Raw genomic sequence first — 17,394 nt, 5'->3', positions numbered from 1 at the left:
AATACATGCAAACACCCTGTCCTGCTGCTTGAGCCGGCGGTCAGCAAAGCACCACCCTTGATTAATTATTCCTAATTAAATGCCACAAGGCAAAGGGATGCCTGGGAAAAGGGCTCCTTCGTTTTTTTTGCCAGCGGTTGAGGGGCGGTTGGGGAGAGGGAGTCGGTATTAATCTGCAGCTGCATGCAAGAGGCTCTAGCATATTCCTGATTAATCCTAATTAATTATTAGGAAGTTCATTAGCTGTGGCTCAGCACAAGAGCGGGTTGGGAGGGGCAACAGTGCTCTGATAATTTAGCTGTAGCAGTTTTAGGAGCAGAAGGGTGATGGTTATCACAGCATTGGGGCAGCCATAGATTTTTCTCGCGAAGCATCGTCACAACAACCCCCATCCCTTGTGTTCCCCCTCCACACCTTACTGACCACAATTAAGCCAATCCCAGAAAATGAAGTGGCATTTAGAAAACAAAAATAGTAAAACAAAAAATACCACAATTGCTTTTTGTGGTCATCAAGAGGCTTTTTACTGCCATGGCTGTGGTTTTGGTGAAGCGTTCCTGGCACGGTGACAGCTCACCAAAGCCATCCTGTCCTCCCCGGGGGGCTGTTTTGGGGCTCCCACATTTCTCCTTAGTTTCTTTAGGGGGCAAAAGAATTACGTTATGGTACAGGGGACCTATGCCAATATCACCCGGTGGGACAACTCGCTCCGTGGAGGGGTTCCCCATGGGAGGAGGGGACACGGTGGTGGCCCCGGACCAGGGGATTTCAGCCTCCTGAGTCACCGTGGCTGCTGGGGCTGGGAAGGGCGTCATGTGCCCAAAAGCAGAAGAGGTTTTTAAGCCTGTGGTCCCTGGGCTGTGTCCCCATGTCCACGAATAACCGCTCTGAGCCGGTCCTGGGGAGGGCTGAGCCCACTGCAAACCTCACGGAAAAGCCATTTGAGGTGCGTCCCACCCGCGTCGTGGGCGATTTCCCTCAGCGCGCAGGCGTTCCCAGCCAAAACCTTTCCTTCCACAAACAGCCGTGAGATCATTTTCTTCTTCCCACAACACAATTAAGCATTGTCCTCCTTATTCCACTGAAAATTAAGGAGGGGGTAAGAGTTAAAATACTGTGATCGCCTTCCCAGCGTTGGAGGAGCCAGGATGGGGCTCCCCAAGCACCCCAAAGCCTTTTCCCAGCTGCGGGGATGGGTTGTGCCCTGGTAGAGGATGGGATCTGCTGGGTCACGGGGACCCAATCTGTGCTGCTGGTTCCTGCCCTCGTCTCAGCACTAGGGCCTGGTGGATGGTGGGAGGGTTGGGCTGCGCTTGGCTGGCTTTTGAAAAGCATAATTGCTCTTTTCCTTGCGTTTTCATTGTTTAGCAGAGGGCTGTTATCTAAGCAGGCAGGGAACAGCAGGCTGGCAGCGCTGGGGCTGGGCTGCAGGGAACGTTTCAATGTGCACAAGATGAGACTTCAGGTCAGAGGTTTGGGGGACGCAAAAATAATGTCCCTTTTTTGTTATTTGTGGGGATACAGAGAGCCAGCCCAAGGTGGGAGCGGAGCTGGTGTGTGTTATGTGTGTATTGCGTGGGAAGGGTGAGGAAGAGGAGGGTGTTGAAAGGCTCCTGGATTGATTTGCTGCTGGGTATTGGGTGTTAGGGAGAGCATCTCGTCCTTCCCCTCGCCCACCTGCCGATCGTGCAACACCCTTGTCCACCGTGCACCGCCCCGGGACACAAAGACACCCCCGTTATCCCCATTATCCCCAGCTAGGGAGCCTGTGCCAGCATCCCCCATGGATCCAGCACAGATGGGGACGGGCCACCAGCCCGTCTTCGCGCCCATCTGCTCGGCGTCCTGGGGCTGGCTGCGTTTTGCCGAGTCCCCATGAGTCACCTGCAGCTCGTCCCCAAGCCGGGTATTTTTACATCCATCTCTCCCATGTTGCACATCTCCCTCCACAGCTTTCCTTTTTTTTTCTCCCTTAATTAATGGAAACCATCCAGGTGTGTAATAATAGTGCCGGGTGACCTGTATTTTGCACACTCTGCATTGTAATTAGGAGCTGGAGCACAGAGACCGCGCTCCCCGGCACAGCAAAGCTTTTCTGGCCATAATTAGGGAGAGAAAAAGGGGAGATTTGTTTTTTTAAATCCATGATGGTAAATGTGGCAGGAAGGGACCAAACCCGGACCCAGCCTCCTGCCTCCCAACCCTTTCCAGCAGCTCCCATCCCTGCTGTGCCATTCCCAGGTGTAGAGCTGGTGGGATATATGTTGGTTGGTAGGTTTTAAGCCTGGGAAGGACTATGCAATTGTCAAGTTCAGGGTTTTACGCAGCTTCTTCAGCTTGGAGGCTGTGGGGGTGTTAAACCTGATTTATGCTGGGGCTCTCACATATTTTTCTTGTTGCATCATTGCTCGGGGAGAGGATTAACCCCTTGACGGCATCACGGAGCTGCTGCAGCCCCAGCCTGCGACTTGTCCCCCTCCAGAGTGCCCGTGTTCTGGTGCTGTCCCTTGGTTTGGGACCTTCCTACCCCCGCGGCTTTTCTGCTGCACCAGCTGCCTGCAGGTCCCGGGGCCGGCTGGGATTAGGGTCCCTCAAGCCATCTGGTTCCTGCAGGAGCAAACCCTCAGTGTAAAAGATTCCTTCCTCATGTCCAGCCTGAATCTCCCTCCTTCAGTTTAAAACCATCACCCCTTGTCCTATCGCAACAGGTCCTGCTCAAAAGTCTGTCCCTGTCTTTTTTCTCAGTCTCTTTTAACTACGGAAAGGCCACAATAAGGCCTCCCCGGAGCTTCTCTTCTCCAGCTGAACACCCCAACTCTCTCAGCCTGTAAAGAGGGAAAACACCTCATGGGCATCTCCCACTTGTATTTATGGAAAGTTTGGACCAGACCCTCCTGCCCTGGTTGCGAGATGAAGAATAAGGGGAACACAGAACAGGGAGGATGTCTGTCGGGGGAGCCCCCAGAAGGATGCTCATGGCTGGGCACCGCTCTCGGGTGGCACTTTGGCTCCTGCCTTGCTCTGTCTTGCTGCCACCACAGCCTTTAAGCAGTGTCTGTAATTCCCTTTAATCCTGGCAGACAGGCTCTTGCTGCAACCCCCTGCGCACCGGCTGCTTCACCTGCCGGCCGGCGAGCCCGCGCACCGGAGGTTCACCAGCAATCGGCTTAAGGAAGATAAAGCCACAGGGACAGGAGGGATGACGGGAGGTGGTGGGGTTTGGAGAGGGGATATTAGCCATTAGGGGTCTTGCAATTAGAGCTTAGAACCTCCTGGGGGACAGTGGTGACACCCTGGGTGACACTGGGGATGTCTCCCTGGGGGCTGCTTTGCCCACTTGGGATATGACCCCTCGAATCTGGGCTGGGGTCAAATGATGCTGGATGCCAGGGCTGAAGAGCATCATTTTTGGGGGGTGGGGGAGCAGTCCTCTGCATGTGTCCAGGTTTTGGCTGGGATAGAGTTAATTTTTTCCTAGTAGCTGGTACAGTGCTGTGGTTTGGATTTTCCCACCGCCAGGAAAATTTGAGCCAGGCAACAGGAATGCACCGGGATAAAGGGGCTGTGGGATGCTGTGCAAACCCATTGCTGCAGATGCTAAAGGCTGGGTGAGCTCAGCACATCGGGAACCAGAGCTGATCCTGACCCGGGGATGGCTTTGGGCAGGGAGTGGAGCTCAGTGAGGCTCAGCTGGATGAGCAAAGGGCAGAAAACGGGATGTCTATGCAGTGCGTGCAAGGAGCATCCTCTGGAGCATCCTCTCCTCTGGAGCATCCCTGCAGCAGGGAGGGAGCTGCTAAAGGAAACTCTGCATTAATCCTCGGTGTTCTGGCAAATTGCACTCTCAGCCTGGTCCTGGTGTGGTTTTGGGGCCATGGAGAGCAGACCCATCACCACTTTGCCAGTGTTCCTGCTCCCAGGTTGTGAGAAGCACATGTTTTCAGAGCAGCCTGGAGGGTGTAAACCACTTTATTTCGGATGAACACAGAGGACAACCTCTTCACACCAGCGATGTGCAGGTTCACAGCCTTGTTTTCATTCTGGCTGATGTAAACGTGCCCCGGCCCTGGGTTTGCTGCACCCTTCGGAAACCTCGTCCCTGGGGATGCCACGCGTAGCCGCGAGTCCCAGAGGTTAATGATATGAGACACTAAATATACCACTTTTTATCTACAGACACGTGTCCTTGTGCGTTTTGGGAAGCAGGCAGGAGGGAAGGTGGAAGCGAAGCTGGAACAAGCATAAGTTCTGGGCTACTGGGTGTAACGGGAAGGTCGGGGTGCTCTTTGGGGTGCTCAGGGGTGCTGATGCTTGTGCCTGTAGGGATGAGCAAGTGAGATTCCTGCTTGTCTCCGACATCTTTCCTAGTGAAGTCAATGGGCGACTTGACTTACACCCGTGCTGGGGGTTTGCTCCGTGACTCAGTTTCCCCATGGGTGAAAAGGGGGTGGAAGTGCCTCACCGAGCTGCTCAGAGGCTGGCAGGGGGTGATGAATTCCTGGGGAAAAAGTGCCCCTTTGGTCAGACGCGGGTTGCTCACCCGTTGCAGTGTTTCAGTGGACATCGCTCGCTTCTGCCGCTGCATGCACACCCCCCGGTGTAATTTGAGCATTTAGGTAAATCCTTCATTTTATTACACCATAAAAAGATCCATGGAGTGCAAAGGCACGAGGTTTTGCGCTGCCCTCCCCCCACAGCACAGGCAATCTGGGTGCCCAGTGAGGGCTGTGGGTAATCCCCTCCGTATCGCATCCTTAATCCTCGCCCTGTCCCTCGCTGAACCGGCTGCGGGCAGAGGAACCGAGCGCAGGGCGAGCTTGGGTTGCTCCCCAGTGAGCAATGGCCACGGGTGCTGCCGAAACCTGCTGTGAGGGGTGGGGGATGCGCCAGCCCCGCTGCTGGGGTTGCGCTGTGGTGGGTTTGCGGTGAGGTGTGTGTCCCACCGCTCTCTTTGCACAAGGGCAGCAGCCACTGATGTCCCCAGCAGGGGATATCCCCCATTTGGAGGACCTGGGAGCCTGATTTGCAGGAGTGTCACCATTTCAGTCTGGGATTTGGGGCTGGGCACCCAGGGAGAGCTGGGCTGTGGGACTGCAGTCCCCTGTCCATCATCCCAGCGTTCCTGTCCCCCATTCCCAGTCTAAGCATCCAAACGTGCTCCCCAGCACAGACCCACTTCCCCAGGTCCCCTGTTGTCCCCAGCCACAGCAAAACGGCCAAGGGGACCCTTCAGGGCTTGGGCTCCAGCCTCACGTGCACCCCAGCCTTGCTGCCTCCTTCACATCCAAACCAGCCCCATGGCTTTTCCAGCTGGGTGAGTTGTACCCTTGTCGCTTCCATGCTGAGCGATGGCAGTTGGGGACCTCGCTCCTTACTCCAGCCAGAAATCAATGGCGCTTGTCCGTGGGGAGCGTGGCAGTCGAAGGATGCGGGTGTGAGGTTGGCACAGAGAGGCTGTATCTTTTATTAGAGCAGCCAGTACGGTTGGGGAAAAAAAGCTCCAGAGCAGATAAGCTTTTGGGCTCACAAGTCTTTATTTCAGGTCCTAAATAGAAACAGCTAAGTCAGATCACTGGGTTTATTTTAATCAATTTTACATCTGAATAAAATGACTAGGGAGCTGAAAATCTTCTTTTATTTTTTCCTTTTTCTGGGAGCCCATCACTGTGAGGGCCAGATGGTGCGTGAACGTGTCGGGCAGGATGCTGTGCTGGGTCCTGGCCCCAGCACCCCCAGACACACCAGTTTCTGGCTTTCCATGTGCCCAAACAGAGGGCAGAGGATCCAGGTGTCCTGGGGAGATGCTGCCCAGTTGCTTTGTGACTCGAACAGTAGGGAGGATGCTCCCTGTGAGCCAGGCTGCCCCACAACGTACAGCTGCCCTTTTGAGATGCGTGGGGCTTGGGGACATTGATGTCACACTGGGATGCTGCTGTTGTCTGTGGGATAGAGCACGGTCCCATTGCACGGCTCCTGCTCTGCTCGTCACCCTCCAGAGCCCCAGCTGGGCTGTGGGTCTGTCCCTGCTCCAGCAGGAGCTGCTGGAAGTGCACAGGGATGTGACTGTCCCCTGGGTCACTGCAGCCCTTGGGGGTGTCCATGCTGGAGATGCCGCAGGTGCCGTCCAGCCCGGCCGAGCTGGATGCAGTGGTTTTACCAGGTCCTGCTGCGATAGGACAAGGGGTTTAGTCTTCAGCAAAAAGAGGGGAGATCCAGACTATATTCAGACTGGGGGCTCCCAGCGAGGTCCCACCACTGAATTACAAACCCTCTTCCCAGGCCTGGGGGCTGATGCTGCCTGGCTGATGTTGCCTTAAGGACGCTGGATGAGGTGTTGAATCGCTGCCATCCTGCTTACTGTATCAGTGTAATTATCGTTGGAAAGGCAAAATGGAAGCGGTTTGTTTAGCTACATTTCATTAAGAGGACCTCATCTGGGGGCAGGAAACTAGAAGGCTTGGGCTGTATAAATATTTGAACAACCCTTTCCAGCACCATAACCCCCTTTCACACGTACACATGTCGCATGCGGACGGGATATCTTGAAATATTTCCCAGAGCATGCAAAAAGCCTTTAAATCCCCCATCCCCAGAGTGGGCACGGTGACAGCATGGAGTGGTTCTGTCCATTGGCAGAAGTTTTGCTCATTTACAAGGCTCGAAGCCTCCAGCTCTTTTACTTTCCGGGTAAGCTGAGCCCTGCGGGGCCGGCGCTTCCTGGGCAAGGAGCGGTAACCAGAGACGGGCAGCGCCGGGGTCAGGGCTCTGATCTTCGGCAGATTCGAGACATTTTGTTTCATCTGGAAACCTGAGCTTTCCCGCAGAGCCAAAGCGCTTCCAGATGGGTCGTGTGGGGAACCAGGTCCCCATGTCCCAGCGGTGGCCACGTTTGGGGTCACCCCATTGCTGGGGTGCTCCAGCGGGTCCCTTGGGACCATTTCTCCTCCTTTTGCACAAAAAAGGGTAACGTGCAAGCAAGCGCAGTTTTAACGTGAGCTGCCCCACGCAGGGAATTTTAATTTTTTAAATTGCGTTTGTATTTTCCTTTCTCACACATCGGGTTTGATTGCTTGAGGCTTCTGGCTGCAGAGGGGAGGGCGGCTGTGCTGAGGGGGCCGGTGCTGTCGGAGGGAGATTGATTACATTTCCAGATGAATAACTGCAGCAGATAAAGTTCAGGGCAGATAAATACGGGCTGAGGGCTCTTTGTGTGCAGACTAGAAAGAGGAAATACCTTTTTTTTTCTCTTTCCTTCTAAATCGAGGAACTCCAGCACTGATCTGCTGGGGGTGGGAAACGTGGACCTGCTCCTGAGCACTTGTGGAGGGAGGTGGGTTGGTTTGAAGCTGCAAAACGCAGATGAAATGAATGTTGTGGCCTGGGTGACCAATGTCTGCTCTGGGGCATCCCCTCTGCTCCTTGGGCATGGCGGGGAGGCCGCTGTGAACCCCCCCTGCTCTAATTCTCGTTGGAGAGCTGAGTGATGAGGCCAGACAGCAGAAATTGGGTTACTCTGGGCGGTGAGAAGCTCTTACACGTGTGCTGGGAATCACTCGCCGTTTGCAAGGAGCCCGAGCTGGAGTTTTCACACCCCTCTGCAGCGCTAACACCCAGTTGCTCTGAATCTAATCACCCGCCAATCTATTTTTAAGGTGCAAAAAATTGGGGCTTTGCTTTGGGGGCTCGTCTCGAGGATGGTCTCAACAGGGACCAACCCCCTTGCACGTTAGGGATATGCAATAAATGCAGGAGACAGGAGCGCAGCACGTGCAAAACCTTCCTCCATCCCTGCTTTGATTTTAATGACACCAAGTATTAAATCATTGTGTTTGAAGGGCTGGTGCCACCATCATATCTTGTGAGCACTGCTGCCTGTTCTTCAGTGCTTTGACACAGAAAAGCTGGGAAAACTGAGCGGGGAGGGCGCAGGATTAGGTTTCCCTGTGCAGGGTGGCTGCCAGAGAACAAGGACACCAGTGTCTGAGGCTCCCTGTACCAAACTGTCCCCAACACCTATTTTTTCCTCCCCTTTCTGCTGCTGGGGTTGGAAAGAAAAGCTAAACCTGGAAGGACCCGATTGCTCTGCAGGACTCATTGGCAAAAAACCCCTTATGAGGCCAAAATAACTGGGGAGCAATTTATTTTCACCCACTCTGGATGGGCAATAGGCAGGAGGATGCATTAAGTGGGAATAATTAGGCCAGGTCCCCACCCAAAGCCTCTCAGATATAATTAGGAGACTAATTAGGAGAGAGGGTGCTGCTTCCCAGCAAGGTGCTGCCCCTCAGCTCCTCCACCCACGTGCTCCTGCAGCTCCTCGGCGTCGGTTTGTTTCTCCATGGGACAAAACTTTTGGATGTGCAAAACTTTCTGCCGAGCTCCTCTCACTAACGGGTCTGGTGTAAAAGCTCTCAAGGCTTTTGTTTGCTTGTTTGTTCTTCTAGTTTTGAGGCGTTAAGGTCCAAATTTCTGGTCTTTATTTTTCAGTAAATGGGGCTGGAAATGAGCTTTTGTTCTCTAACTTTTGCTGGGGAGAGCAAGGAGGTTTTAACCTATCTTTAAGGTGGTGGTGGCCCTTGGAGTCATGGAAGTCCCAATCTGAGATAGAGATATATATATTTAATATGTGGCTGTGTCCACAGCTCCCCATCCCTTGACAGCACCGAAGACTTGGCCAAACGCTTTCACCATGGTCTGGATATGGAGCGCGGGAGCATCTTTCCCCCTGGTTTGGTCTGGGGGTGGCTCTGGGGACCCTGCTGGGTCTCTGTGGAGGAGTCAGAGGTGAGACGGGGAGTGTGTGAATCCCAAAATGCCAATGAGCAGCGTCCTGCGCCAGGGAGGTGTTGAACAGACACAGCAGCAGCCCCTGCGCACACGCTTGAGGAAGGGCAGGGGAAAAGCAAATAGATATATACATTTAAAGTCCTATTTTGCAGTTCTTTGGAGAGCTGAGTCTCAGGGAGGGGACCGAGCTCTGAAACGCGCCTTTGTGGAAGGTGAGAAAAGCTCGAGACAGTTTTGCACGTTAAGCCGCAATAGGATTATGGAGCAGAGCAAATTAAATCAGTTCTGTAATGACTGAGTGGGGGCAGCTCTCGCTGAGGGTGGCAGCTCCTGAGGGCCGGGGAGGAAACAGTGGCTGGAGTCGGGGGGCTGGGACCCACCGTGAGCACCCCTGGATGGGGGCCCGGGGTGCGCGGGCAGCGTGCCGGAGAGGGCAGGATTTTCCCGGAGCTGCCTGCGTCGCCATGGCAATGTGCAAACCCAGGGGAATTAACGAGTCTGGAGCCCATCTCGAATCCTGCAGGGCGGAAAGAAATCGGGCTGGCCAGGTAGAGCGGAGAGGTGGTGGAGGGCAGGGGCAGAGCGGGGGTGCGGGCAGCCCGTCCCTGCCCAGGCTTGCTCCAGCCCAGGCAGGGTGTCTGTGGGTCGGCAGGATGCTCTCTGTGGGACAGGGATTTTTGAGCAGATATCTCCCCACTCCTGGGTACCAAGGGGTCTGCAGAGCCCAGCTCTGCTTGGCTTTTGGAATCACAGAATCACAGGATGGTTTGGGTTGGAGGGGCCTTCCCAGCTCCCCCAGTGCCCCCTGCCATGAGCAGGGACATCTTCACCAGCTCAGGTTGCTCAGAGCCCCGTCCAGCCTGGCCTGGGGTGTCTCAGGGATGGTTCATCCACCACCTCTCTGGGTACCTGGGCCAGGCCTCTCACCACCCTCAGGCCAACAATTCCTTCCTCATGTCCAGCCTGAATCTCTCTCCTTTAGTTTAAACCATCACCCCTTGTCCTATCGCTCACAAGTCTGTTTTCCCCATGCTGGCTCATCCGAGCTTGGGGAAACCACATCTGCCCGGAGCATCATTTCCAGCCAAGTGCTCCACCAGCCCTGGCCAGACCCACAGCTGTGGGGCCAAGGGCTGGGCTTTGAACCACAGGAGCCGAACAGGGTGGTCCCTGGGGTGCTTTGGGTTTAAGGGAACCCGCCACCCAAGGAGCCACCTCAGCTGCCTGATGCAACCCCAGCCAAGCCAAGCCGGGCTCCTTCGTGCCTCTTTATCCCTCGTTCCACACGCAGCAGGGGGTGGGCACTTCTGTTGCTGTGCTTGGTTTATGTTTTTCTTTATTCTTCAGTTCCCTGAAGGTGAAAAGCAGAGCGTGCTGGGAGGTGAGGTGTTGGCAACAATTTACATTGGAAGGTTTGCTGTTTTTCATGCCAACCCTGGCTCGGGGATATTTATTGTAGTGGGGTAGGATCTGGCGCTAATCCATTGAAGAATTGGGATACAAAAAATGAGACGGATGATCCTGAGGAGGAGGAGAAAGAGATGCTGTTCAGATAGCTGAGCCGGGCCGGGGTACCTGGACCTGGTGGTTCATGATATTCCCCAAGCGATCACTAAACCAAAGGCAGGTTTTGGGGAGCAGCCGCTCCCAACCCGGCCCCTTGCAGCGTTGCCCGCATTGGCAGTGGAGAATCGATACAAAGCCGGCATAATTGCCGCTCTTCAGTAAATGTTAATGATTATTTTACTTGCATAAAATAACCACCCTATTAAATCAAAACGCACTGGGGTTTAGGCAGCTGTTATTCAGGGGCTTAATTAATCTGGGAAAGAATGAAGTTACACAAAATCACTGGCTGCTGCTCGCCCAAGCTCACACCGTATTCTGTGAGTGAGATCTTTGCTGGCCATGAGCACCAGCCCCTGGTTTCCACCAGCATCTTGCACCCCCAAACTCCAACCATGGTCTTTAGCATCATGGTGGTCTTTAGCATCAATCCTCAGGGAGAATCTCGACCAGGACTGACCACGCTGGGACGTCGGTGTCTTCTCCCAAAGCGGCTGGTCCTGGTGACGCTGAGCTGCTGTCTGGAGCCGCTTTCCAACAGATTTATTTTTAACTCGCAGCCTTGGATCGAAGAGTGGAAATTCTGTGATTTCTTTTTTTGTAGTAGGAAAAGAATTGTGGAGTCCTTAAGGTTCAGAAACAATGTTTTCATTCCAACTTTATGTGCGAGTTCATATTATTTCAACTCTTTATAGTGTCACTAAATCACGTGTTGAGGTGAGTTATTAAGGCTTTCTATATAAAACACCCAAAAGCTGCTTTCAAGAGGTGATTAACTGAAAATATCCCGTGGAAAATACCATAGAAATAATTGACGCTTTTCCTGCAATATGTTCTCAGTTTAAATGCGTTTTCCCAGTGAAAACGGCGTTCAGCCGCTGATGGATTGCTGACCCTGGCTGTGTCCTCCGAGCTTTCTGACGTGGCCAGATTTGGCATCTCCTTCTCAGGGCAAATTGCTGCTTTTGAATTCTGCCGTTGCATTTGCGTTGCTCTGTCCCGCAAGGCCATTCTCCTGCGACCTGCATTCTCCTGCCACCTCGTCCTGTCCCTTGCGGGGCTGTGGGTCTGGGAGCGGGGCTTTGGGCTGCCCAGAGCTGTCTCACCGGGCTGACGTGCAAACAGACCTTTGGGACGTTGGCTTTTTGTTTTTACCATTCGTTTTGGTGAGCAGGATGGGATGCAGAGACATCAAGGGATGGGGAGGGATGGACAGCAAGCTGGTCCTTGTGCTCACCTGCATCACACTGGCCTGTTCTCCAGGCTGCTTCATGCTGAAAACATGAACCAAAACCTGCACAAACCATCCTTGCTGCCTTAGAAACCACCAAATTTCAGCTTTTTATTTCCGTTCCGATTCCCTTGGGGAAAACTCTCCAGCTCCTGCCCACAGCCAGGAGGGCTGGAAAAATCCCCAGTCACTCCAGTCACCCAGACTAGAGCAGGTAAACCCCCAGCTGGGATGTGGGGAGATGCTCCAACCCCCCACAAAGTCCCACAGAAAGCAGATGCTGGAACTCGAGCCAGGATTTCTCCCCTGGGAGCTTCCCTGTGCTTTCGGAAGCGGCTTTTGTCCCCACTTCACCCAAGAGGCTGTTTCATTCCTCTTTTTCTCTGACACCCCTGGGAAGAAGACCCCAGCCCCAGTTTGGTGGATGTACTGGAGGACACCACCCATCGCCCCACACCAGCAATGGATGCGTCACCACGGAGGAGGTGGTTTCCATGGCGACCGTTGCCATGCCGATGGCTACCAGCAAAGGGTCTGAGAGCATCCTGGGGAGGTTCGCCAGCCTCTCCCCATGGTTAGAGATGGGTTTCTAAGGCTCCCCTCCTCCCGATGTGAAGCCACACACTCAGCAGGGCAGTTTTTGCAATGGCAGTGCATTTTGGTTTTAATGTTTGGGGCAAGTTTTAGGAATTTAAGGAGATTCTGTAAAAGCTCTGCCGTGGAGTGGGAACATCCTACAGAACAGACCATCCTAATCCTCCCTGCCTGGGGAAGGAGGGCCGCGTGAGCAAGGGTGTGCAGGGAATTTAGGAAGGCCCAGAGCAGCTGGTCCCTGTCCCCCAGGACACGTCCGAAGATGCAGAGGGGTTTGCAGGAGCGTGTTTGTACCGTTCGCGGGGGCAGCGGGCAGGTCCCGTGTCTGCCTTGGTTTCCCCATCTTTTAAGTATGCAAATCTTCAGGTGAATGTGGGGAACTGCTCGTGGGGGTGCTGAGTGTGTCAGTGGGACTTTTTACCTGAGTTTTAAATTTTTTCACCTGTAAAATGGTATCACCCACCCTGATGAAGCAAGAGGAGGGGGAGAGATGCGGTGTGCGCCGTGCCAGGGGGGTTGGATACACACAGAGGATGGAGAGGGACCGAAGCCTCTCTAATCTCCCTGCTCAGCTCCAATGGTGCGGGGCCAAAGGGCCTGAGCTCTCACTCGCTTTCCAAGGCTCTTAGCGCAGGATTTGGGTGTGATTTGCGCTGCTGCGGCCCTTGGCTGCCGTTCCCGGCCGCGCCAGCCAAGCTGTGGAGTGGGGGCGTGTAAGGGGACCCCGTGTTTGAAGCTCCGGGATGGTGCGTTATCTTTGGGGCAAAGACCTGAGTATTCCCAGTGCTTTGGCAAGTGTGTGTGTGGCACACCGGGGACTGGCAGAGTATCACTAGTGGTGACAGGGAAGAGAGATGCTACTGCAGGAGATAAAGGACCAGACTCAGACAAGCTCAACAGTGCTTTCAGGAGACACAGATGCTTAAAAACCCAACTCCCCTTGACCTTCCTGGGGGATTTATGTCCCCAGGGATGTGCTCGCGCTGTCACCGTGGGCGTGTGACACAAGGGGTACATCTGCAGCACCCCAGTGATGACTCAGGCGGGGTTTGGGCAGCAGGTATCTCCTTAGCTCGGGCTTGGGGGCACCGATCATCCGGCAGCCCTGGCAGTGTCCTCGCAGCCCCAGCACCTCAGCACAGCCCAGCGCTGCCGGGTCTCTCTCCCCTTCCAGCCCATGGGCTCCAGGAGAAAAGACATGGGGTTAAAAACTGAGTCAAATCCCAAATTTCTATGTCACGGGACCTTCTGCACTTTCCAAAACTGCTTTTTGTTCCAATCGAGAACGAAAACAAAGAATCTCGAAGCTGTTGTCAAGAGGTAAAATGCTCTAATAGGTGAAGTGGAGCCTTCTACCCCTTTGTTTTAAATTTAAGTACTAACCTGGCTTGTTACATCTTGGAACATCTGATGCTGTCTTGCAGATCAAAGCCTACTTGTTTGGTTTGTAATGAAGTGTCAAACTCCTTCCTTGCAACACAAAAGGGAGATACTTTGATCTGCAAAACAAGATGTTTAAGAGCCCTACTAGCAAGGGCTCTTCAAGTTTTAGCAGCGCTGTGGAGTATTTGAAGTCTGATATTGTTTCATATTGAGACTGTCCAAGTTATGGCAGCTGATAGAGTGTGTTATTCTCACACCTGTGCCAGGAATCACAAGAAAATAATCTAAAATGAAACAATAGCTAGCTGGGGAGCCAAACGGGTAATTTTTCTAAGTGTTTCCAAAGGCAGTTGTTTTTTTTTCCTCCCTTTTTCCAGAGGGCTCATTTCCATGGGAAATCTTACTGGAGTCAATGTGAGCTCTCCACAAAATGTCAGCTTGGCTGAAAGATTTGCAACAACAAATTGTTTTGAGGAAAAAAAAACAAACCAACATGTTTCGGGGTGGCTCAGCTGGAGAGCAACTGCTTGTGCTCCTGATCCATCTTAGAGCCACGGAATCATTTTGGTTGGAAGAGACTGTCAAGATCAGAGTGCAACGCCCCAGGTCCCTCAGCCGCTCCCATCACACTTGTGCTCCAGCCCCTCACCAGTTCCATTCCCTTCTCTCCAATCGCTCCAACACCTCAGGCTCTTTCTTGGTGTGAGGGGCCAGAAACTGCCCCAGCATGGGGACAGTCACCATGTGTCACCCCACGGGGGCTGCGCAGGGGTGTCGCTGCAGGGACCGCTCATGGTTTGGTCTCTTCCTGTTCGGCTGCAGGCTCAGCGCTGGCGCAATGAGAACTACGAGAGGCCCGTGGACCTGGAGGGCTCCGGGGACGATGACCCCTTTGGGGACGATGAACTGGATGATGTCTACTCAGGCTCTGGCTCAGGGTGTAAGTAGCCATGGGGATCACCCCTTGCCCATCTCCGGAGCCACCCTCCTGCCCTCTCCTGGACAGAACCAAAGGGAACAGTCCCAAAGGCTGGGCTCAGGTGTCTCCATTTCCTACTTCTGTCTCTGGTCATATTGGACAGGATCAGCCTTTCCCCAGCACGACAGGATGTACCAATGCTGTAGAGCTTTCACTGACCCTAGAGAGGAGCTTTAGCCCCCACGTGGGAATTTGCAGCCCTTGGTTTCTGCTGAGCCCATAACCAGCCCATTCTCTTGGGTTTTCAGGGATGTCAGCCCTGGGAAATGCCAGAGCAGCAGCAGCTTCACCCTTTGCTTTTCTCCCCCTCTTTCAGATTTTGAGCAGGAGTCGGGGCTCGAGACGGCAGGCGGCCTCACCACGGACACGTCCATCACGCTTCCCACCACGGCAGCCGTGCTGCCCATCACCTCGGTGCAGCCCGTGGTGACGCCCTTCGAACCATTCCCTGCTGAGGACACCACCCCCGAGCAGACAACCAGCGTCCTGTATATCCCTAGGGTGACAGAGACACCCGTGGTCCCCAGTTGGAAAGCAGCCACCACCAGTACCACTGCCAGCGACTCCCCTACCACTACGACCACCACTACGACCACCACGGCTGCCACCACCACCACCGTGGCCACCACCACCAGCACCACCGTGGCCACCGCCAAACCCACCACCATCCGGAGGTTCCTGCCCCCCTTTGTCACCAAGGCAGCCACGACCCGAGCCACCACCCTGGAGACACCTACCACCTCCGTCCTCGAAACCAGCACATCAACAGAGGTGGCCACGTTGCGGCTTGTCCCCACCAGCACAGCCAAGCCCAGGTCCCTGCCAAAGCCAAGCACCTCCAGGACTGCAGACCTCACAGATAAAAGCACAGCTTTGCCATCCAGTCCCGCCACGCTGCCGCCCACAGAAGCCCCCCAGGTAGGAGGCAGGAGCCCTTCTCACCTGCTCAAGGGCTTATGGACTGTGTTTTGAAGCCAAGCGATGGCGATGGGAAGCCTTTGGGGTGGATCCATCCTGAGAGTGGAACATTTGGGGAGCTGAAGAGTAGAGATTAAAGGGTGGAAGGGTTTAGCATGGGCAGAACGTGGTGATGGGACTGGTGTGAGAAGTGATGGGGGACATGGGCACCCATGGGTGTGCCACTCATCCCGCTTGCCCCCATCTCTACCTTGCCCAGCTGCTCCAGAGCAGTTTTCCAGGGCAGGAGATGTCAGGGCTGGTGGTACCACTGCACCATGGGGAAAGATTCACTTTGCTCTGGATTGGGTGTCTGGGCTCATTGTCCTGTTTCCCAACTCACAGCCCATCAGTGTGAGGCACAAACGCTCCACAGTTACACTTGACGGTGCGTTTCCAGCCCGTCGGGCGCCCTGAACGGGGGATTTAATCCGCTGATCCATCTCGCATTCAGAGCCCCTCGGGGGCCCTTTGAAAACCGCTGTGACTGAAAGGTGGAGTGATTTGTCTAAACTAGTCCCTCTTTTCTGTGTACGTATATGTATGTATAGCGCTCTGGGCTCTTGCTGACCTTCGATTAATCTCTGTCATAAAAACGCGTGCTTGTGGGAAGCAGTGAGCCATGCACTCACCCTGGGGGCGGTGGGACATGGAGAAGGCTCCTGCTCACCCTCTCCAACTTCGGCCCATCGAGCTCTTTGCTCATCCTGATTTGTGACATCCTGAGGTAGCTGTGGAGGGAGCCGTTTGCTCCATGAAGGTGGCATCCTGGGGATGTTTTGCTCAGGGATGCTCAGTGTGGTCCAGCTCAGCATGTGGACATGTAGTAGGTCAGGTGGCTGGGATAAGGAGGAAAGTATGGGGGACTTTGCCCCCGAGGGAGCTGCAGGTGTGGGGATGTGCAGGAGGCGATGAACAGGTCAGGGCTGGGCGGGAGGGTGATGATGTGCAGGAGGCGATGAACAGGTCAGGTTTGGGCAGGAGGGCGATGGAAAGGCTCATTGGTCCAGCCTGTATTTGCTCTCCAGGGTTGCATCACTTCATGTGGGCCCCTCACGCCAAGAAAGTCCTTGAGGTGCTGGAGTGAGTTAAGAGAAGGGAATGGAGCCATGGTGGCCTCAGCCTTTTGGTCACCATCAAGATATCAGGTTGTGTTGCTTGCTCTGCAATAGAATCATCCATTTCAGTGATGCTGGGAAGGAACACCCCAACCTTATCCCCCACGTGCTCTGCTCAGAGGGCCACTCTGTCATCAGTACTGTGATGTCCTTCTAGCAGAGCTGCTGGAGGCAGGAGCCACCCTCTGGTCCTTGTCCTCTGCTCCATCTTGTCCTTTCTCCCAGATGGAGCCGGGGGAGGTGACGACAGGCCTCGACAATGAGCTGGAGGTCCCGGTCAGCAGCAGCCCCAGCGGGGACTTCGAGATCCAGGAGGAGGAGGAGACCACTCGTCCCGAGCTGGGTAACGAGGTGATGGCCGTGGTGACGCCACCGTCCGGCCCCGTGCTGGGCAAGAACCCGGAGCCGGGGCTGATGGACAACACGATAGACTCGGGTAACTCAGCCGCTCAGCTGCCCCAGAAAAACATCCTGGAGAGGAAAGAAGTGTTGATAGGTGAGAGCTGGGGCCGTGGGCTTGTGCGGGAAGAGCTGGTGTGTTTGGGGGGCAGAGAGCTGGGCTGGCCAGCCCAGGAGAGGGGTCAGTCTTTGGAAGGGGTAGTGTCAAGTCTGGAACATGATCCTGCATGATGCAAGGGGTGGAACAGCTCTGCTATGGGACAGGCTGAGAGAGCTGGGCTGTTCAGCTGGAGAAGAGACTCTCCAGGGAGACCTTATTGCGGCCTTTCCGGACTGAAAAGGCAGGGGTGGCACTGGGGGAGCTGGGAAGGGCCGTTCAA

The 17,394-nt window shown here is 54.5% G+C and overlaps 1 protein-coding gene across 3 annotated transcripts in view; it reads left to right on the top strand.

Moving 5' to 3' along the window:
- SDC3 (syndecan 3) overlaps positions 1-17,394 on the top strand; it is a 33,504-nt gene that overhangs the window by 10,231 nt on the left and 5,879 nt on the right. For all 3 annotated transcript variants that reach the window (XR_010468124.1, XM_065041370.1, XM_021297457.2), the window contains exons 2-4: positions 14,384-14,501; positions 14,857-15,458; positions 16,841-17,111. Coding sequence is in view for 2 of the 3 variants with exons in the window: in XM_065041370.1 (XP_064897442.1) it covers positions 14,384-14,501; positions 14,857-15,458; positions 16,841-17,111 (991 nt within the window). In the remaining variant the exon portion in view is untranslated. The remainder of the gene's footprint in view (positions 1-14,383; positions 14,502-14,856; positions 15,459-16,840; positions 17,112-17,394) is intronic.

Source organism: Columba livia, chromosome 26 (genome assembly GCF_036013475.1).
Source record: "Columba livia isolate bColLiv1 breed racing homer chromosome 26, bColLiv1.pat.W.v2, whole genome shotgun sequence".
Lineage (NCBI taxonomy): Eukaryota > Metazoa > Chordata > Aves > Columbiformes > Columbidae > Columba > Columba livia.
Note: the sequence above shows the minus strand (reverse complement) of the source record. Positions and strands in the feature narration are given on the sequence as shown.